Here is a 22,606-nt window from a genome sequence, read left to right as displayed (position 1 = left end):
GAGTTTTAATGTTTCTAAATGTGGCTTAGGTAGCAAACATCTGTTTTTAATGTAGCAAGAGAGAGTTACACACCCCCCCCCACACACACACACCCACACACACACACTCAGAGACAGAGAGGAGGTGTACAGAAACCTCAACAGAATTAGTATAGGCTGACATCTAGCTGTTTATAGGTACATTACACCACAAACTGTTTAGTATTTCATTTTTCCAAAAAAAAAACAAACAACCTAAACCATTTTTGAAATTTTATTTATTTATTTATTTAATAATTCTCATTCACAAATAGATGTAAACTGTAGATTATAGCTGCTGCGCAGCAATGGCCAGGGCCAGACAATTGAAGGCAAATCAAGACAGCAGCTGTTCGAGTTTAAAGGCAGATTTCAACGGCTATCAAAAATTCAGTTATTAAAGGGGACATTTTATGCAAATTATCACCCATCTCCATTTGTTCTAAGAACCCCAAAAACATAGTATTTGAGGTTTATTTTTCCCAAACTTGCCTGTTTTCTAGAGTTTTAGCTTCTGAAAAGTCAAAAATAAATTAGTTGCATCTAGATATATAGCATGGATATGTTGGTCATTTGGTTTTAACATTTATTTATTTCCTCCCTAAGTGAAAAACAGATGCTTTTTAGCAGCGACCTCCAGTTGAGTGTAAAGTGACCGAGATGCGAATCAGCATCTTCAAATCTGAGTTTGGGGTTCTCAACCGAAAAAAGGTGGAGTGCCTTTTCCAGGTTGGGGATGAAATTTTGCCCCATGTGGAGGAGTTCAATGTTGAAGTATACTTAAACTCCTTTGGGAGAGAGAAGTCTGGGCCTTGCAGCTTAGGATGCTGCCCCTGTGACCCGACCTTACCAGAAAATGGATAAATGGATGGATGGAACTTTAAAACACAGCTTATCAGTTTGTTTGTTCTTTTCTGTTTCCGTTTATTGGCTTTAAATCAGTAAAATTGTTTTTTTATTTGATTTCGAAAAGATCGAATCATAGATTAATTCTACAGCTGCTTTGATGTTTGACACATTCAAAATACTGTTTTTTTTTATGTTTTGTTTTGTTTGTAACGTCCTGCATGAATCTTCCGCAGTACAAATCGATGCAATAGTCTATAATGTTGTGCTGCGTTAGTGCAGACTGTATGATGGCTTTGGTACGTCACGTGCTGAGAGGAATCAAGTAAAAACCACAGACAGGTGTACTATAAGTGCTTTGTGTGTGTGCTGTGATTGGTTGGTTGTGATGCTCAATGTGATCTGGGGAAATCAAACCCTTTTCACACCTGGACCTGATGTTTTCACAGCTGCTGCTGCAGTGGCTTGATGGTTACACCAGGTCTTTTTTATGGTTTCAATGAACTATTGGATTTCCTATCTAAGCATATTGAGCAGTTTTATAGTTGTTGCTGCACAGAGAAAGGCAGTAATGGCTTCCTCAGAGCACACTTCCTCCTTTCTTTTACGCACATCCCTTAAATGATCCGTCTCCATGATCAATCAAAAGCTCTGAGGAGAAACACTGTTATCAGTCTTTGATTTGTGACCATATTGATCCTGTTAAACACTAACAGTATAAAAAGGAGGAGGCGTGAACACCTGAAGCATCATCTTCTCTTACAGGTTCCTGTGTGTTGCTGCTCATCTTCACAGGTATGACAATGAGCTTTCAACCCTGAGATGCATCAGAGAGACAGAGTCAGAGGTTTTGTTCTGCTTCGATCAATCATTTAAGAGCAGATTTTAAATGAATCAACAAGAATATCAGTTCAATAAGAAAACAGGTACTTATCTAGTAGTATCACGTAGTTTTGTTGTTATCTAGTGGACCTCCTCACTTTGGCATGGAGCATGGCTTTTTTCTTTTCTTTTTTAACCATGTGTCTTGTTATGTTACATAAGACATTTCTGATTGTCAGAGTCAAAACACATTTTATTTGAGCTATGCATGGATTCAAAACTTTATATCTAACTTCAGTCTTTTACATGTGAAAATTAAACAATAAGTTATTGTTGTTTGTTAAAAAAATGACATTTACTGCTGATTTAAAGCAATACAAATTCTGTATACGATTATTGATTGATCAGTTAATTATTGTTTAGGAGTATATGGTGTATTTGATATGTGTATATAAGTTTAATGTGTATTAAGAATAGTATTTAAAAAAGAAAGGCAGTCTTATCTGACTTCTCTCATCGCTTACGTAACGCTTGTGTCGTTTTTCAGATTTAGTAGAAATCAGATGTTTTGAAACTTTGTCATTGTTCCCTAAAATAGGCCTAGAAAAAGTTGGCTTTCAATATCATAGACATTTAATACAAAAATATGTAATTATAGTATGTCTTAATGAAACAATAAATGAATCATATTTCATATCAACAGCTGCTGTCATCATGTCTTTCTCTAGCAGTTTTATTTTATTATTTACAGATCATGTCAGGGAGCCTTCTGCTGGTATTGTCCCTACTGGTTGCACTGGTCCAGTCTGGTTCAGCCTCCACAGATGTTGAGGAGATGGAACAAACTGACGTCCTGCAGCAGCTTCTTGGGCGTCAGGAGAGACAGAGAGCTTTGGCCAGCAGACAGAAGCTGGTGGGCGGAGCTCCAACAACTGGGCACCCAGTTAGACGTGCACAGCTGGACAACCGAGAGATGATGACCAAGCAAATAATGCACGCCATCTCTGGTAGGCTGGAGGCTGTGTGTGCTTGAAAAATAATTGTGCGATTGCAATGGCCAATATTAGAGAATGTATGTGTGTTTTCCTCTTTTTGGGTTCATTCGTGTTAGATTTTGTCTGTTCACATTTGCATTAAAGCTGGGGTATGTAAGTTTTTTTTGTTTTATTTGGTCAAAAATCGATAAAAATCGTTTTATATACTAAATATCAGAAAACTATCCAATAGCACAAGATAAAGTTCCTACTTTTGTTACTAGTCTCTATGAAGAAAACAGTCGCAAAGAGTTCCACAGTGTACGCATGCACACAAGAGTTTTGTTCAGGAGGGGAGGGGGCAGAGTGGAGTGCCTCACGATTCCACATACCCCAGCTTTAAGTGTTGAGGTTTATGTGTGGCTCATGTGTGGCTTATGCTGCATTCAATTGAACCCCGATAAATCCGACAGAACGAATCAGAAAAGTGCAATAAAATGGCCCTTGCAATTTGGGAGTTCGGGCAGGATCCAAGCAGCCCGAGTCGATCAGAATGACGTTTTAGCAAAATGGCATCATGAGAGGTGAACAGTCACTTCCTGGCTAAATTCGATTCTACATTGAAAATGTACATGTGGGCGTTTTTTAACGGCTCAGCACATTGAAACATTGCTTGTGTGGGAGTGGTTTGTAGGGGGCGTCGCTTGTACTTTACCCGCGGCTGCAGTTAGATATACATGGGATTACTTGTCCACTTCCTGTATGTTTGATGACAAAACTGACTTTATTTAAATACTGGAGTGATTTATTTCTCTGTATTCTTATAAAATATCATACAATTATGAAGACACACTACCAGAAGAAGCCAGGGGACAGGTTAACAGTGCTAGGGATATCTGAGTGCCCATAGATAGTCCCAGCCATCAGAATATTCATTTTAACTTTGCCTGATGCCCATTTTATGAAATATCATGTGGTAAAATCTTTACATGCCATTAATCACAATTTACACTGGATATAAATACAACATTTTGCCATTTAGAATGAAAACTAACGCCACCGAGATGACTCTAAAATCCTCATTTCAGATCTTTACTGTTCATTTAAGAGTTGTAGAGAGCACATGTATGTCATTTTACCCTTGTCCACCATACCAGACTCCAGCATTTTCAACCGTCCTTTGAAAGAAAGCCAGCATTTTCTGTGATTTTTCTCTTTTGGAATTATTAAAAACTTTATATCTGAATTATTTTTGCCATAGATTGAACAGACAAGCACACAGCAGCTCTTTGTGAAACCTCTTCTGTTACAATGATAGTCAGCACGTTGGTTTTCCACCAAACAAATATTGTGACTGGCGTTGCTAGGCAGAAACGTCACAACTTACACAGATGCCCGACTACCCGAATAGTCCATCATGATTCATTATTTGTTTGCGTTATAATTGTGTGTTTACATGATGGTGTGTGTATTCTGTGCAATTGTTTCCTTGCATCTGGGATGTGTTATTTGTGTGTTCACTTCTGTATGTGTGTGTATGTGTGTGTGGTTCATCATGAAGGACTCTTGTGTTCACAGAGATGATGAACTCTGAGTGCATGTCAGATCGGGACTACCAGGGCTGGGTGGACTTTGGACGGCGAGACGCAGAATAAGACCCCAAACATCGATGTCACACTCTTCCTTCAAGGCATGTTAAAAAATAAATGAACCGTTTTGCAGAAACTGAAAGAATGTGTGATTGTTTTAGGTTTGTGATGAACAAAAAGTCATTTACACAGTTATTGAGGATGAAAGCCTGCTTTTATTCAAATGTGGGATAGTTTACACACACAGAGACAGACGGCTGCAGGCCAACACTGTGCAGAAATGTGAGGATTTTGGTTGATTTCTAAAGTTTAATTACAAATTATTTTATTTTCCCTTTTGAATCCTGACTATGCGATGCAATTTGCTACAAATAATGTAAAAAAAAAAACATGCTTTATATTTAAATAGTTATCACTTGACTACATCATCTAATAAATACATCCTTGTGGCCCCAGAGAATCACCTCAATGTCCAGCATGAATCTGATCAATAACAGTAGTTACACAATGATGTAAAACACAGCAGATTTACACAAGCTCATGTTGCAGTCAGTGATTGTTTCGCTTCTAAACATGTGGTTTCCCGTCTTGGATGAAACCCGCTTTGGGTTTGAGTTCTGGTTTGATCAGGAAATCCAAAAATATGAACTTCAGCAGCTCAGGTATGACACAGTTCAGTCTTTGCAGGATTTTTGAGTAGGAAACTCTGTGTGCATTCCAGTGCACTGGTTCCCAAACAGGGGTATGTGTACCACTAGGGGAACAGGAGCACATTGCAGGGGGCACTCTGAAAGATACTGTAAATAATCGGAAAATGTTCCCAGTTCTTTTTTAAGCTATTTTTTTGGACCAATTCACCACAAACTAACTATACTATCGCTCAATAAAATACTATATTTTCTTGTAATTTATTGAAACAGGATTATTTTATGATGTAGAGGCCATTTTATCACACTTCTGACAATATGAGACAATAATTAGCTACATTTTACAGAGGAGACTGTATTTACTTACTATTAAATTAATCACATAAAAGTTGTAGTTTAACTAAATTCCACTTTAAATTCCACTCATTGTTTTGAATTTGTAGATTAAGCCTTAGGGTACCAATGTGAGAGACATGGAGATGGTACGATATGAAGATGGGGTACACGTGATTTGACAAAAATGTGAAGGGGTACACGGGACAAAAAAAGATTAGGAACCACTTTTCCAGTGCATTCAAACCATCCTCAGTGTGATAGGATCAGTGTGTGGACGTACCGACCAATACTTTACTGCATGTAGTCATCACAATATTTACACGTATTAATGATGCTGCACTTTGGACACTTAAAAAAAAACGTTCAATGAATAAACTAAAATGACACAAAGCCGTATAAAAACCTTTCTTTCCTTGAGACCACGTGTGAGTCACGCAGATGCTGTCCTGAGATAAAGGTTTCCCGGTAACACTTTACTTGAAGTTTTACACATAAAGGCTGATATCATGCGGTCATTATTATGACATGACACCTGTCATTAGCATAAATAAGGTGTCACGAAGGCTGTCATTGAGTGTTGTTCGTTACCCAGATGTCTGCAACCCATGGTTCTGGAGCCACATGTGGCTCTTTCATCCCTCCACTGTGGCTCCTAGTGGTTTTGTGTAAAAAACAAATCAGGTGTGTATATCTATTCATCAAGGGAGATTCAAACTTTAACTTGGAGAGGAATCTATATATCGGGTAGGACTGAACACTGTCCATAGAACCTAAACCTCACTCAATCACCTTTTGGGGATTACCCTGGTCATACCCCATGAAGGAGCTTTTAATACTATTTTATACTCAAGCTAAAGTAGTACATTTTGAAGAAAAGTCCCCTCGCGGGGTTTGAACCCACACATTTCCACTAAATGACCATAAAACTGAAGTTCGGCTTTTTTTCTTAAATACAAAAACGACTCTAATGAACATTTAGTATTTTTTTTTTTTTCCAGAGTTCAAAATATTTCAGTTACATCCACAAATGTAACTTAACAATTAACTGATTTCATAAACGCAACACATTATAGTTTATTTATATACAGCCTAAACATTATATGAAGTTTTATCTTCATTTTAAATGTGGGTTGTGGCTCCTAATGCTTTCTTTTCTGTTGGAAACGGATCCAAATGGCTCTGTGACTGACAAAGGTTGCCGACCTCTGTCTAACCCCAACTCCTCTTGATCCCTCCACCTAATCCAAAAAATGCCAACATAGCTCCAATGGTGTCATAACTTAGCGAACAACACTTAATGACAGCTTTCATGACACCTTATTCATGCAAATGACAGCGTAATGTCAGCCTTATGTATAAAACTGCAAGTAAAGTGTTAGCGATTTGCCACACACAACACAATAAATAATTGTGTATGACCTTATAAAATAAAAACCAACACTACCTACTAGGGATGTAACGATTCACTCAACTCACGATACGATTCGATTCACAATACTGGGTTCACGATACGATTCTGTCACGATTTATTTTACAAAATGGGAATGTAGACAAATTATTCCTTTATTTTTTGGGGGAAAAAAACTATAAAAAATGGTATTATTTTCCTTCTATTTTTCATTGTCAAAATAATCCCTTGATAAACTATTCAAAACGATGCAATTTAACTAAAAATAAATCTTGAATGAAATAAATAAAGGAATAATAAAAATGAAGAAAAGCCTATTCATTTTAATTCTGGTTCTATAGTAAACAATGCAAAACTGCATAATAGTTGTTTTTAAAAGTGCAAGTGAAAATGTATTTTGTGCCTTAACAATTGTACTTAAAAAACAATTTCACTGTATTTAGGTCAGTTTGGACCAGCAGAGGGTGCTGGTAATCCAGTGGTCGGTTGGTATGCAGATATTATTGCAGTGAAGAAGAGATGCTATGCTAGCAGACAGAGCTAATAGAAAAACGTGACTTTTACAGATATTCACATAATATTACAGATATTTTTTCAGTGCTAAAGGGGTAAGGAATCATTTATGAACATGTTTAAGAGTAGGAGGCGGCCAGAAAGAAAGTTTTCATAGATTCCGCCTGCCGCCAACACTTCTGGATTGCCCCCTCTGCTGTTTAAAAAAGTACTGCGATTCAATTTTCACAGTATCGATGTGAATCGTGATCCCTGTGAATGGATATTTAACTGCCTTACGATTAATCGTTACATCCCTACTACCTACACTATGGCTCAAACACATTCTGTGGCTTTTTATCATCAAGACACGTTTGCTGCAGTGGGCCCTGAACTTAACACCAGAAGACACTTGATGTAAAGTCCTAGGGATGAATTAGGAAAGAGCGAGTGATTAAACCTTTGGAGGATATGGATCCCCCTCCCTCACATGTCCAGGGTTACCCATCGTCCCCCAGGCTGCCACCCTGTGCAAACCCAGACTCTGTAGCTTCTCCAACAAGTTCAAGCTAAAAACGTTGCCGCCTTCGTGTTTTTTCCCAGACGATGAGCCTAAACGTTTGTCTTTGACTGAGGGGTTTGTAAAGTGGCTGGAAGCAGGGTTATGGAGGGGGTTCGGGGACGCTGAGATGCCGCGTTCCTGCAGGAGCTGCACTAGTCCCACACATGAAGTAGTAGTGGTGGAGGTGTTGGTCGGACCTCCCAGGTGCTCCTGGTGGGAAGTCCTCACATGCTCACAGCTCCGATGAGGTGGCAGGCTGAAAGGGCGAAGGCTGCAAAACAAACACATGTAGAGTTACATCAGCGTGTACTACACTCATAACACAGACAAATGAGACAACGTTAAGAAGGTTGGTTAGTTCACTCCTCTCTGAGAGATGGACAGATGTGACAGATGTGACGTTAGTGAGTCAAAAGTGTACAATAGCATCCGATGAGTTAAAAGGAAAAAAAACTGAAAAAAGCAAGAGCAGAAGGAGTAAATCATGCAAAGAAGAACAAGGAATGCAGATTATGAATTTATTCATAAAATTAATCCTCATCAACATATATTAGAGGAATGGCAAAAAACTTAATATTTTATAGCACCCCCTTGAAAATTGTCCTTTTGGAATGTAATTGCTCCCAGCTGGGACTGATGACATCATCACTGTGGAGGTAAGACTGATGAGCCTGTGCTGGCATAAAGTTTATAAATTGAAATATTCCTTTTTGCACAGATCATTGGAAAGTTTGGGATATAATCCTTGAAAATGGTCAGCTACGTCTCAACACATTAACATTTCTGCCACACCCCGACATGTAACACACCTCAACGTGCGCCACGTCCCGACATGCGTGTGGTTGCTTGCAGCTTTCATTTTATTTATCTCTCAATTTTGTTATATCTATTTTATATATGTATGTACATTATGTGTATATGTATAAATATATATGCATATAATCCTTTCAACCACGTATCTGTCTATTAATAACTTGTTATTGTCTCCTCCCCTCAACCACAAATAGCATAATACCATTATTATAATTATTATAATATCACACACACAGAGACACTTATAAGGTATAAGATTTGTAAATATTGTCTATAGTAACCAGTCAGCATTTTTTTTTCTTTTCTTCTGTAATTGTCTTTGTGTTGTGTGTGGCAAAAAAAATATAAAAAAAACAGAAATTAACCCCAATCATAACTTATTTAATAAAGCCGCTGGTGACGATAATGATAATTGCAAAAAGGTAAATGACCCCTGTAGACAGGGATGTGTCGTGCAGTGCATTGTGGGATGTGGAGTCCTGTAGACAGATACATTGAAGTGTATTTACTTTATTCTTACTGTGATTTCTTGTGTTTCTTCTCTGGACGAGGAGATTTATTTAGAGTATTCCCAGTGATACCACCTCAATCCACAAGACATTCAATTATGGCTTTTTCCATGTACGCCCCAAAATAAACATCCGCCATTGTTTTTACCACAACTTTCAGTCCATGAAAACACCGGCAATTTGTTCAGAAGTCACTTTGGCAAACACAAGAAATCACGGTAAAAATGTAGCAAAAACACTTCTATGGATCTTCTGTGGGACTCCGCATCCCACAATGCATTGTGCCAATCTTTTACAATGATGGTAATAACCGAGTGTTAACAGTGGAGATTAGAACCAACTTTGAGCAGCAATTTCTACATTTTGTCTCTTTCTTTTTTCAAGCAAACGATATTTAAATTAATTGATCTATGAAGCCAACACTGTGTTTATAGCTGATACAATAATATCGGATTACTGTCTCTTTCCTTGTTATCATACTTTAATATACAATGCGACCTTAATGCCAACACACATCCATAGCAACAGCAACATTTATTTCTGTAAACAAAACATTTTTGCATTTCTTTTTGGCTTTGAGGGATGCAAAACTAACAAAAAAAATGTAGTTAAATTGTTAATAAAACCTGAAACATAAATGAATTGTGCATGAGTTGTTATTATGAGACATTATTGTGTAGGTCAGAGTACATCCAGGACTCCTAGAGCTTACTTTGACACGGAGGTTTCCTCTAGAAACGAAGAAAGAGCCTTGACAGAAGTTTTTTGCCACTAGCAAGGCAGAAAAATCAGAGATTAGGAAACAGAAAGAGATTAAGAGGAAAGAAATGATATGAAATCTGGAGGTTTTCTAAAGCCTCAAAATGAAGCTCGCAGGAAAAGTGCAGTGTTAAGGAAAAAAAGACGGAAAATGATTTAATGGAGCTTGTTAAATGCACTCGGGTCCACTGCATGTCCTGAAGGTGTGGTTTAAATTCAACAGTGTTCTTCATTTGGGATGATGAAGAAGGTGATGAATACTGCCGTCAATAGAAAGTAACACAAACAAGAGACATAACTTTTGACATAACTGAGTCAAATTTCATAAAGATTGAGAATTACAAATCAAGATGTGAATTTTTGAGATTGATTTGTAAAACTGATCCAGAATTGGTATATTGATCCGGATCCCCTTCAAAATTTTAATGGAATCTTCCGTAGCGTAATTTCTATCTTTGGTTAAAAATTGTCTCAAATCCGTTCAGTACTTTTGACGTAAACAGACAAACAAGCAAATAAATGGCTCCTTGGTGGAGGTTTATATTTTTGTGGAGTTGAGAGTGTGTAAACTCTTACCTGGGGGAGAAGGAGGGGATGAGGGGGGAGGGTTGGAGGACGTAGCAGGTGGTAATGGTATGTGTGGGAGAGGTCTGAGGGAGGTTGGAACCCGATGGACAGACTGTGAGATCATGAAGGGAGAAACACACGTTATACACACACACACACACACACACACACACACACACACACACACACACACACAGGCTGGGTTTGATGATGAGGGCACCAACAACAAACAGAGGTTGTGTTTGAAATGACATACTAAACCACTACTCATACTATGTCTAACGTTAAAATATAGTGCGTTCACATTAGATCAGTGGTTCTGAAACTTTTTTGGCCCAAGTACCCCTTTCTCTTATTTCTGAATCCAAGTACCCCCTTTGTCCGACGACAATATTTTGCTTAGAAAACTATTTAAAAACCACTTTAGAGCATAATGATGGAATGAACGAATAACACCATTTTAAAATCTAAAATTTCTGGCAACCCCAAAGACATTTTGTTTCTAAAATTAGTTTTTGATCAGATTTGAGCTCAGATATATATCTGGTATATATATATCTTAATGCATTTTAATTTTAACTAAATTCATATTTCACAAAGTGAAAGTATAGAAACAAGATTGTGACCCCAAGGTTGAAAAAACACTGAATTAATGACGCCGGTATAGATTTATCACTATAGTTTTTCTTATCACTGCCGGTCACTTTATTTATTAAAGTTCCACTCTCTCTCTCTCTCTCTCTCTCTCTCTACCCCCTGTAGTGTCATCGTGTACCTCCATTTGAGAAACACTGCATTAGATAGTAAGGAAAGATTGAGTACGCAAGAAATATCTGGATGTACTGTATACTATATTGGGACATTTCCTAAGTATGCACAGTGGGCAGTGCACACTACTCATACTCAACCGCACCATGATACAGAATGTAAAATCGTCCTGGGACCGGCTTCATGCTAAAAATCAAACTAATTCAAAATAAAAGCGTCTCTTCTTGTCTTCCAATAGTTTGTAACACTTTTGTAAATAGGGCTCTTGTTTTGAAGTTAACCAGAAGGTTTGTCAGTAGCACAATGGAGGGTCTCTGAAAATCTCTGAGAAGTCGGCATGAAACGTGTTTCCGCAAGTTTTATGGATCAAATGAGCCCATGTTGATGTTCTACTTGGTCACTTTCTCACTTAAAATGTTTTCAGAACTTTCAAAAGTCGCAAATAAAGATTTTTAGCCTCAGTGTGATTCAGGTTTTTGTCGTAGGTTCGAAATGCATCTTGGGAAACTTGGAAGTATACTTCAGTGGGAATGGTCATACTAATAGTATATAGTAGAGACAGTATACACTCATTGAGTGAGCAGTGTATAGTGTGTTAGTATGTGATTTGGAACATAACCAGAGAATATAAAAGTAAAGCTCACCCATGCCGTGAGCTGCTGGCAGGTGTGTTGGGTCAGGTTCGTCCTCCTCCAGGTCGTTTAGGCTGTAAACGTGCTGTACGTCCACCTCCAGCTCCCTGAAGTCTTTAGTCAGGACGCCCGGGCGGGGGTGCAGAATGCCCCCCAGGTTGGGTTTGGCCAGCTGCTGCCACTGATGCAGTGTCACGGAGCCTGGAGCCACAGAAGCCAATCAGCTGTGAGCTAACACCGCTCCAATAAAAACACCTTTTCTGCTTAATTTTCTGACCCAATTTATAGGAACAAGCATTTCATTTATCAGTGTGAACTTTTCTTATTTTAAAGCTGCAGGATACTAATCTTTTTAATAATTTTTTTGATCAATAAATCAAAGATCAAATGTATGCAAACAAATGTAAAAGACTGACATTGCCGCTCAAAAGTTTGTCATCACTGTAAACACTCTCTTACTGACATTGTCGGCAAAGTTTCACACATTGAATTGTGGGATGTGGAGTCTCTTAGATGGATGCATAGAAGTGTTTTTAAAATGATTTGTTTTTATTTTTTTCTTATATCCAGCAGCTGTAACATTTTAATGATATCCAAAATAAGTGGCGTTTACCAGAGCTGAAAGTAATGGATTACAAGTACTCACGTTACTGTAATTGAGTAGTTGCCTTGTGTACTGAGTATATTTCTTTGTACGTTTTAAAAGAAGTAAAGTCATTCGTTACATTTCTACACAAACCGTTAGAGAGTAAATTATTATTTTTTGTTTTAAAATCATCAACGGACTTTGTGAAACTACAAAAAAATAAAATCACCAGACAACAATTAAATGCATCACATCACAGTCGACCAATCAGATTAGACTTAATGCACGGCACCAAAACAGCATTGAATGCCTGTTATTTTTTCAGTTTTGTAGTTGTAAATGTAGCTGTACATAGAGCCTGTGAATTATTTTTTTTATTTTTTATTGAATTCTTTGGTGTTATTTATAGAAGAACTGCACATTTTGACAAACCTTTTATTTTATACAGATACCTTTGTGGAAAATAAATTACCGGAAAGTTCCAATTGTGCAAGATTTGGTCTTTTTAAGTTTATACATGAGATGTTTACTGTATGCAAGGGAACCGTGGCAAGATTTATTACCAAAAATACTGTATATGTGGGGGGTGAAAGTAACTAGTATTTTAGTTGAGTATTTTATGTATGACTTGTACTTGTACTTAAGCACAGTTTCAATCAAATAACAATACTTCTACTTGAGAAGGATATATCAGTACTCTTTACACCTCTGGCATTTACCTTCCAGAGGTTTGACAATCTGCAGGCGGTCGGGCAGGTACGACCTGGATCCTCCAGAGGAGCTGTAGGAATGGCGAGAGCTGCCGTTTGAGTAGTTGGTGCTAGTGGACGCAGCTGGGCTAGAGGTCAGACTGTCGTTGGGAGTCAGGAAACCACTGGAGCAATCTGCATCCTCACAGCTGGCTGCCAAGGCACGGAGTTTACGCTCGCGCTCCACATCAAAGAAGGGCCGCTCCGATGAGTGGTTCTGCTGACGAGCCGAGAGGCTGCGTAGGGCGGCTTCCAGGTCCTGACTCCCCGGCGTGCCCGGCTGACCCAGACGCTTCGGCCCACTAACGACAATGAGAAAGTTGAGAAAATATTTTTATTGGCATCTTTATGATCAAGTACCCCCTTTCTCTTATTTCTGAATCCATGTACCCCTGCCCTTTGTCCAACATTTTGCACAGAATACTTAAAAAAAAAAACTATAGAACATAATGATGTAATGAATGAGTGATAACGCACATTTTTAATTATCTTATTTTGTAAATGAGTGGAATGAAACTTCCATAGTTTTATAATTTTCCCAACACCGATTCATGTATTTTCAGTTCATGTTCTAATCAAGATCAATTCATCATCAATATTATGATTATTATAATTTTTAACTAAAAGATTTACACTGTTAATTTTTCCAATTTATTTCTCTCAAAGGCCTCCCTCTAGTGTCATTGCATACTCCTAGGGGTACACGTACCCCCATTTGAGAAACAATGATCAGCGTCATCATCGTTGTGAATTCTAATTATCACCAATAAAATATTACCATTACCATTATTATTATTGGTAGTAGTAAATGTTTTATTTATTACATTTGAAAGTATTCAAGGTGCCTCTTACAAATTGATTTTACTATTATTATTATTATTATTATTATTATTATTATTATTATTATTATTATTATTGTGATTAGTTCTCCCATGGAAATCACCCACTATCTCACCTGTTCTCCTTCTGAGGCTGGTTGGACGCCTGTTTGTCGTCCAAGGTGAGGCTGGCGTTATCAGAGCTGTAGTAGCTGGTTCGAGGAGTGCTGGTGCAGCTGGAGCGCGTCGACGCCGGGCTGGATCCTGGCAACCACGGAGAGTGACACCGCGACCGCAGCCTCCCACACTTGTTCACCAGCTTCACCGTTTCAAACACACGCCACGGGTGGTTCCTACGCGGAGAAACGGCAACGGGTGAGTGAGCTGCACTTCACTCATTTATACAGAGCAACTGCCAGGAGTATTAGGAGCAATAGTAGTATTATTATGAGTATAAGGAGTGTTGGTAGTATTAGAAGTAGGAGTATTATTAGAAGTAATATTAGGAGTATTAGTAGTATCAGTATTATTAGGAGTAGTAGTAGTAGTACTAGTAGTGCTAGTACTATAATGAGTATTATTATTAGTTGTAGTAGTAGTAGTATTAAGAGCATTAGGAGGATAAAGTATTACTAGTAGTATTTGTATTATTATTATTGTTAGTAGTATTAGTAGTAGTAGTATTAGGAGTATTATTATAATTAGTAGTATTTCTAGTAGTATTAGTACTATTATGAGTATTATTATTATTAGTAGTAGGAGAGTATTAGTAGTGTTAGGGGTATTAACACTAGTAGTATTGGTATTAATATTAGTAGTAGTAGTATTAGTAGTAGTAGTCGTAGTAGTAGTGGTGGTGGTGGTGGTACTAGTACTATGATGAGTATTATTATTAGTAGTCAGAGAGTATTAGTAGTATTAGGAGTATTAAGTATTACTAGTAGTATTGGTATTATTATTATTATTATTATTATTAGCAGTAATATTAATCCTCAAAATCAAAGTTTTGAATCCATGAGTCTTTTCTTAATTTAGCTACTGCTAAACATTAGTTAAACTTTAGTATTTTTGCACCAAAGCTGATTGTAATGTGTTTGTTTTTCTTTCCAATGGTACATCTGATTATTTGACTCTTTCTTTGGTCATTTTTCTCACTGTACCTATTAATACTTTAAACTGTTGGCTTTTTGTTATTTCTATACACTTGTTTTTATAAACTTTTTTTTCATACTTGGACGTTATGGTTGTTGTTTTAGCATGTTCCGGGATGAGTTATTTGTTTTCTTTCTGGCATGTTTTTTTTTTTCTTCAAATCTTTACATTTTTTTTCAGGAATTCAAACAATCGTTAATGAAATCAAATAAAGGCTATAATCAATTAACGGCTGCAGCTCTAACCTGCAGTAACCATGAGCAGCATGATGGTTTGACACGAAAAGAAGGTCCTGCAATCGATTGCAGGTGTAATCAGTGGGACTGGTCCTTGAATATACATTAATTCAATATAAGAACTATATAATTTAGATGCTTACAAGTAGAAAATACAATTTAATCCCAACCTTAAAACTACAGTGATCAGACTCACTTGTACTCTGAGGGAGGTGGGACGTCCAGGCCTTTGCGGAAGGTTCCTTCTATCTCAGCTGCTAATGAGTCCATGGGGAGGACGGAGGCCAGCGCTGTATACCGCTGCACTGTGCTGTTAGGAAGGCTCTTGTTTCTCAGGTTCTTATTGTCCTCTCTTGCTTCTTGGAGCATGTCCTCACACTGTGAATACTTGTCCTGCAAGTCTTTGAGCTGCCAACAGAGGAAGACAAAGCTTACAAACAGACATAGAGCAGTACAAAGTGCAGGCAGCAACAATACATCTGCTATAGACCCCTTAATGGCCCACGTCACCAGGAAACTAGGAAACGCCACTGGCTAAAGACTGTAGAGGCTAGTAATGCTACAGCTTTAGAATGTTGTGTTGTGTGTTTGGGTGCCAGAATAGGAGGAATAATGTGAGTGGACGTAAATTAAAGTTTTATAGGATTCCAGCGAACACTCGTGCTCAGAAAAACTAAGACAATTGTGGTTTGGCCTCCAGGCTAAGCCACGCCCAACAAAATACGACATCACAATGTTTACAAACAATCAAAGGGTCTATACTGTAATGCAGTGGTTCTCAAACTTGTTTGGCTCAAGTACCCCCTTTGTCTTATTTCTGAATCCATGTTCCCCCTTTGTCCAACTACAATGTTTTGCTTAGAAAACTATTTAAAAACAACTATAGAGAATAATGACAGAATGATTGAGTGATAACACACATTTAAAGAATACTAATTTGTAATTAAGTGGAACCTTTATTGGATCGTGACCCCATTTTGATATGAAGAATCTTTGGCGACTCCAAAGACCTTCTTTCGCTAGAGTAAATTTTTGATCATGTTTGAGCTCAGATATTTTTTTTACTGCATTTTTGTTGAACTAAAGTATGGAAATACAGTTGTTTCGGGTTTTGTGTTGTTTTAATTAATAATAATTCAAAAAAATTCAAAAACCTTTTTACATTTTTCAGAAATTTCAGGCAACCCCATTTAAACTCCACATGGGGACCCAACCCCAAGGTTGAAAAACACTGATTAAGTGGCTCCTGAAAAGATTTATTTCTATATGTTTTTATCATTTCCAGTCATATCACGCCTAAGGTAGGACAAAGACTGACACTTTATTTGTTAATTTTCCACTCCTATAGTGCCATTCTGTATCCCTTGGGGGGTACACCTACCTCCATTTGAGAAACACTGCTGTAATGGAAACTCATTTGGAATACTTTGGTTTCCTTCCACAGTCAAATAGGGGTGTGCATTGCCATTAATCTGGCAATACGATTCACGATTTGCGTGTCACGATACGATACATCCCGATAAACATTACGATATACATCTCAATATATCACAATATCAATAACTACAAATTCCACCTTTACAAGTACAAAATGGTATGAAATACAATTTATTTCATTTTTTTTTAACGTGCGAGAACAAGTAAATGGTAACTAACTGTAATTCAACCAATATCAACAACAAGTGGTATGTTTATCAAACTGTCAAATTACAGATTCTGATTCTGAAGTATCCACATACATCTATAAAAGTGTCCAGTATGTTTTATCAAAATAAAGTGTAAACAACTTCCAAATTAAAATGCATAGAGGAGTGAGGTAGTTTAACAAGGTCTGATGTGGTTCACTGACACATAGTGACTGACCGGGCGTTTAGATGCTATGTTTATTGTTAAAAACTAGAAACTTCCTTTCCCCTCCACTCCACATGGTGGAGTCAGCCAATCATCATTCCACTAGTCACACAGCCCTGAAAGGGCGGGACTTCCTCTTTCCCTGCAGCTGGAATTGTTTGGTGGCGTGTGCCATGTGTCTTTTGAAAGGCTTCATTGTAAGTAAAGTTTATTTATTAGTGAGGATTATATTTTTGATTACGCTAAGTTAATGGTTGATTCTTGCGTTAAGTCGACTGTAAAGAAGTTTTGATCTGGTTAATTTGATTTTACAAAATATTATCTGAATTATCTACATTTAAACGATAACAACCATTATGACTACAATTTGACATTTATTTTTATATTTACGCTTTATTGTACCTAATTTGAATTCTTTTTGATACTTACCAAACTCATGTCAAAGAAAAAAAATAAATACCAGAACTGAGTGCAAACTGCATGGTATATGTAGCTTTTTTTTATTATTCGTTAAAAACATGATTAAAAAATCAATTTGGACATTTTTTGGATCGATACGATAATTGTGTGGTGAAATATTGCAATATATCGCCAAATCAATTTTTTTCTTACACCCACACTGTCAAAGAACATGGATTATAAGTAAGCAGACTTTTTAAATCACTGGGTTTTAACTGGTCAGGCCTTGGGATCCACCATCACTCCTTGGTTGCAAACTAAGACCATCAAACTTATCAATTAATCTAATAAAAAGATGCTGTAGTTTGAACCTGAGTTAATGCAGAATAAAATGATTTAATAATAAAGCAGAATGACTATTGAAGTATTTAACCACTGAAACATAATTCAAATCATCAGCAAAAAAGGAGAAACCACTAATAATTAACAGAGGTGACAAGTCACGAATTACAAATGCATTTACAGTACTTAAATAGTTATTTCTGGTATCTGTACTTGTTTATTTTTTTTGGTGACTTTTTGCATTTACTCCTTACTTTTTAAAATAAATATCTGTACTTTCCACTCACTTTTTAAAAATGAAGTTGTTACATTTAGGACCTTTGAAGATGTCACAACGTCAAAATAAACAAACCAAAAATGTCAAAGCTGTAGGAGCCATGTACAAGTTCTTAAAAGTATTAAACTTAAAGCTGCTCTGGCTTTTCTTGAGCATTAGTTTTTGTTTTGACACATTTTATTTACAAATTGTATCTATAATGAGTGCTAAATTATCCAGGTATTCAAACATAACAGATTTAACTTGTTTCCATGTACCATTATCCTACCAGTTCTTAAAATAATAAAATATATGGCATTTGCTGGTTTAAAACCCCTGTTTTATTATTGAAGGGACATTTGTTTTACTTTTGACTTTTTTACGTAAGTACATTTAGTAGCATGTACTTTTTACCTTTACTCAAGTAAAGGAGAAACTTCAAAACTTTGACTTTTATCAGTTTCTTTCCTTGAGTACTGAAGACTAGTACTTTTGCCCCCTCTGATAATTAAGTACTAATAGGTTTTCACCGACTGACAGAGGTGTGGCTAGACGACGTTGTGCTGCGTTAAATGCTAACATCATACAGAAAAGTTACTGTATTTGCATTGTTTTGGCGATGGAAAGCTCCTACTACAAATGGACTTCAGGTGTAACTATTAGATATTTAAGACTCATGTTGGTGCATTTATTGTACCTCAGATTTCAGCTTTAGCTGACTCTCACGGGAGGCAGTCAGGTTCTGGTTCAGTTCTTCATTCTCATGGCTGAGCTGGAACGATAAGGAACCACACACCGTCAATACTACTTTCTCACTTTCACTCATAACACGTTATGTAGGACAATCACCCCTTTGCAGCGAGCCTGTAGGTCAACAATCTTAGCGAGCAGCGAACTGATCTCCTCCTGCTGACGGAGAGAATCTTCCACTTTTCTTGCGAGCTCCTCCGACAGATCGACAACCTGCTTGTTGACAGACGCTGAAACAGGAAGTTCCCTGTACTGTAAAAACCTTTTCTTCTTCTTAATGTGGTGAATGTAGGACTTCACTTACTGAGCTCCTCCACACACACCATCATCAGCTCCTGCTCTTGCTCTTCGTAGTTACTAGTTTCTGTTGAAAGCTCATTTGCCTACAGAACAAGGAGTCCAAAGAATTCACTTTTCCTATTATTCAATACTTAAATAAAGGACAAGAATGTGTGTGACCATTGTTTACCTTGTGTCTCAGTCGTCGATTCTCTTCCTCCAAACCTTTGAGTTTTTGCTGCATGAAGTCATAGTGAACCAAGTTGGTGAGCGATGTGCAGGATTCGTTTCTTTTAACTCTAGAAAAATGAAAGATAATCAGTCTGCTTCAGACATTTTACCATATTTAGTATAAAACACATTTTCTCATTGTGATTTAAAGATACAGATCCTAATATGTATTTATTCATCTCTTGCAGGCGTATAGTCAATGAGGACTTAACAGACATGTCAAAATCAAGGCCAGCGGGCCAAGTTCAGCCGGCCAAATCATTCAGTCCGGCCCGCAGGATGATTTTGTTCAAAGCAAAAACAAGTTTTTTGTAAATTATCATACAAGTTGTAAATAAAATCTGATGGAGGTTGCAACACTACATTATTTGCAGCAATTATTTACAATTTGAGGCAATTTTTACTTTTTTATCCCTTTTTCTCCAATTGCACCAAACTTGCCATATTTTAACCTATTTTCATTACTTTTTCTTGCCATATTTTTGCTCCTTTTACTGCATTTTACTCCATCCTTCTCATTTCTGCCACTTCTCCATTAAATGTCAATGCACTTTCTGCACTTTTTTTTTTTTTACATTACATTGCAAATTTTAAGAAAAAGTGTTGTGCAAAGTCAAGGAAGTTTCACCAATTGCTTAACTGTCAGGATTTTGTTTGAATTTGTGTGTTTTTCTTGTTTGCTCATTTGAGATCAAACTGGGTCTCATGTGGCCCTTGAACTAAAATTAGTTTGACACCCCTGAGCACAATGTTATTTTCTTCTCTTAATTAATTGTGTTCAATCATACTAAATTAAAATTAGAGCAGAAGCTTTAATCCAAAAGCAACATGAAGAAAAAAATCAAACACTGAGAGGCGGTTGGTCTAAAAGTGCTTCATCAGCAAACCTCAACTGCAGTACAAATTCTTAATTTATATCTTTATTTATTTAAAATAAATCAATATTAAAAAAAAAAAAAAAATCACAATGCCTAAAAACATTATTGGAGCTTTACAAAACAACAATATTGCTAAATAAGTGAAGTAATGTAAGACAACACTAAAAACATACTAAATCAGTGCAGGCACTGCAGATTTCATTTGTTTGTTTCATTGTTTTGTGATATTATTGTTTTTTTTTTTTTAGGGGGGAAAGAATAGATTAATTATTTAAAGGTATGAATACATAAATATAAAAACTTAATAGATTACTTTTGGTATGATGAATCTCTATCGCTGTGTGTGTGAGCGTTTGTTTTTCTACTCACGGTGAGTGAGACTGTGTGTTTTCTATCTCTTCAGTGCTTGCGTAAAACTGGAGGAGGTCGTCTCGCATTGACAGCTCGTGTCGAAGTTGAGCGATCTAAAAAAAAAAAAAAAAATAACTCAGATCAGTTGTGTTTTTCAGTCTGAATGCATTCATGCCTTGATATTAACTTAACACACCTCCTCCTTTGCAACTTCCAGCTGCTCATCCAGCATTTCATTGTGGGCCGTGATGTCTTTGTTTTGCTTGAGGAGGGACTGACCAATACGTGCCGCTAACTCAAGATCTCGCTCTTTCTGCAAAATAAAAGACATCATTAACATGAATTTGTTTGGTTCAAATTTAGCTTAATAACTGCTTTACGATAAACAATTTCATGTAAACTTTCAGGAATTGGTAAATCTATATCTACAGGGAAAATATAATTTTTTTTTAGTTAATTTTTTACATTTAACAATTCTTTTTTTTTTTTATAAAATTCAAAACCTGATTTGACAGAGAAAAAACAACTCACAGTTTAATGAGTCAGATCTCGTTAAATATGGGGAGAGATTATTATCCAACTTTGTTCATACTGAAAATGAGGAGCTAGATTTTTTATTTTTTCCCCCCCCTATTTTGACATTTATTATTAACACATACAGTGAAAATGTGTTAATATCCACTCCTCAGCAACTGTCCTTATGTACTGTCTATGTATCATGTATATATATTGTTTTTTGTTTTTCTGTGTCTTGTATGTTGAAAAAAATATAAATCTCTAAAATAAACTATACATATAAAGAACCTTTTAAAAAACACTTATTTTGAAAATCCACAAATATGATCCACAATTTCTACGTGTTTCATACAAAGTTCTAAAATTGTGGATATATTTGTAAAAAATAAATAAAATGTGTGACTAGTTTTGATAGAAATCTCTCCTCATATTGAATCCTCCTTAATGTGGTTCGTCTGCAGAGTGTCTCTCCCTTACCTCCTCCAGCAGGTGTGTGACGGCTTTAATGTCATGATACGTCTTGGTGACTTGGCCCACTCGCTCTGAGCAAAGCACTGTGGGAGGAGGGAGAAGATTTCATGAATGGGGGGAGGACATAAAGCTCATGTTGGACAAGTATAGCCTCACCTACAATCGATAGATGTTATTTGTTTGACTGGGTTGTAAACAATAGAGGCAAACCATTGTTTAACAGTTGGATTTTTAAATAATTCTTCCAAAATATCTGGAAAAACACTTACAGAGTAAAAAAATAAATAAAAGCACAGTTTATTCTGATGAGGCAATAAGGCAAAATTTGTTTTCCTGACTAATACATTTACATTTGCTCCATGCTTAGAACATCTACCCATGTTTTTCATTCTAAACAAGATTTCTGAAGGTCCCAGTTCATTTTAACCTTCCTATTGTATGTATTTGGTGACTTTTCTGGAAGAATCAATCTGATTAAATATGGAATCAAGCTCCCAAAAAATATATTCATGCCATATTTATCACATAATACTTGTGTAATATTCATAACCTTTATCACATGTCTACAGCTCTCTTGTCATTTCTTTATTTTTCCAAAGTGTCCATCCATGCGGCAACATCTCCATGCGGTCAGAGAGATGGAAATCCTCTTAGCTTGATCCTTTTCAGTCCAGATAAGATGCCATTAGAGGCCTCGTTCTCCTTATATAGCTCCACAGGAGAGCCGGGAAGGGATGAACGCACAGAGTTCACAACAGCGGGACACAAACGCAAGCAAAGGAAGGGATGACGGTGGCTGCAGATTCTGTTTACATCCCAGACAATGGCTTGTTTATTATCACTAAAGTTAATCAGGCTGAAGGGATAGAAAAGGTTAATGAGTCATTTTCTTTGAAGCGTAAAGCCGGATCTATTATTGACTTGGATGGTTTTGGATTCAAGACATTTGTTTTAAAAACAATTTTGTTTTGTTCATCGTCTAAAATAGTTTGGAAAAAT

The 22,606-nt window shown here is 36.8% G+C and overlaps 2 protein-coding genes across 5 annotated transcripts in view; one reads left to right on the top strand and one right to left on the bottom strand.

The window, feature by feature from the left end:
- The first annotated feature begins 1,631 nt into the window (after positions 1 to 1,631).
- LOC114466589 (cholecystokinin) lies at positions 1,632 to 4,391 on the top strand. The gene is made up of 3 exons (XM_028452144.1): positions 1,632 to 1,659; positions 2,438 to 2,693; positions 4,239 to 4,391. The coding sequence occupies exons 2-3, from the start codon at positions 2,441 to 2,443 to the stop codon at positions 4,313 to 4,315; spliced, it is 330 nt and encodes a 109-aa protein (XP_028307945.1). The 5' UTR covers positions 1,632 to 1,659; positions 2,438 to 2,440; the 3' UTR covers positions 4,316 to 4,391.
- A 2,939-nt stretch (positions 4,392 to 7,330) lies between these two features.
- Positions 7,331 to 22,606, bottom strand: part of hap1 (huntingtin associated protein 1) — a 44,890-nt gene continuing 29,614 nt past the window's right edge. For 3 of the 4 annotated variants that reach the window (XM_028458893.1, XM_028458899.1, XM_028458908.1), the window contains 13 exons: positions 21,614 to 21,690; positions 20,817 to 20,933; positions 20,639 to 20,733; positions 19,351 to 19,459; positions 19,186 to 19,264; positions 18,981 to 19,111; positions 18,829 to 18,903; positions 15,480 to 15,691; positions 14,033 to 14,248; positions 13,048 to 13,379; positions 11,755 to 11,943; positions 10,352 to 10,454; positions 7,331 to 7,965 (listed from right to left, as the gene is read on the bottom strand). In XM_028458893.1, coding sequence (XP_028314694.1) covers positions 7,587 to 7,965; positions 10,352 to 10,454; positions 11,755 to 11,943; positions 13,048 to 13,379; positions 14,033 to 14,248; positions 15,480 to 15,691; positions 18,829 to 18,903; positions 18,981 to 19,111; positions 19,186 to 19,264; positions 19,351 to 19,459; positions 20,639 to 20,733; positions 20,817 to 20,933; positions 21,614 to 21,690 — 2,114 coding nt within the window. In that variant the 3' untranslated portion in view covers positions 7,331 to 7,586. The remainder of the gene's footprint in view (positions 7,966 to 10,351; positions 10,455 to 11,754; positions 11,944 to 13,047; positions 13,380 to 14,032; positions 14,249 to 15,479; positions 15,692 to 18,828; positions 18,904 to 18,980; positions 19,112 to 19,185; positions 19,265 to 19,350; positions 19,460 to 20,638; positions 20,734 to 20,816; positions 20,934 to 21,613; positions 21,691 to 22,606) is intronic. The other variant, XM_028458917.1, reaches the window with a different exon arrangement.

Source organism: Gouania willdenowi, chromosome 1 (genome assembly GCF_900634775.1).
Source record: "Gouania willdenowi chromosome 1, fGouWil2.1, whole genome shotgun sequence".
NCBI lineage: Eukaryota > Metazoa > Chordata > Actinopteri > Blenniiformes > Gobiesocidae > Gouania > Gouania willdenowi.
This window is presented reverse-complemented; position numbering and strand designations above follow the sequence as displayed.

Excerpts from the sequence above, each read along its gene's own strand:
- LOC114466589 (XM_028452144.1), top strand. The coding sequence starts at position 2,441 with ATGTCAGGGAGCCTTCTGCTGGTATTGTCCCTACTGGTTGCACTGGTC. Across the intron at positions 2,694-4,238 it reads AATAATGCACGCCATCTCTG|AGATGATGAACTCTGAGTGC; the intron begins GTAGGCTGGAGG and ends TTGTGTTCACAG.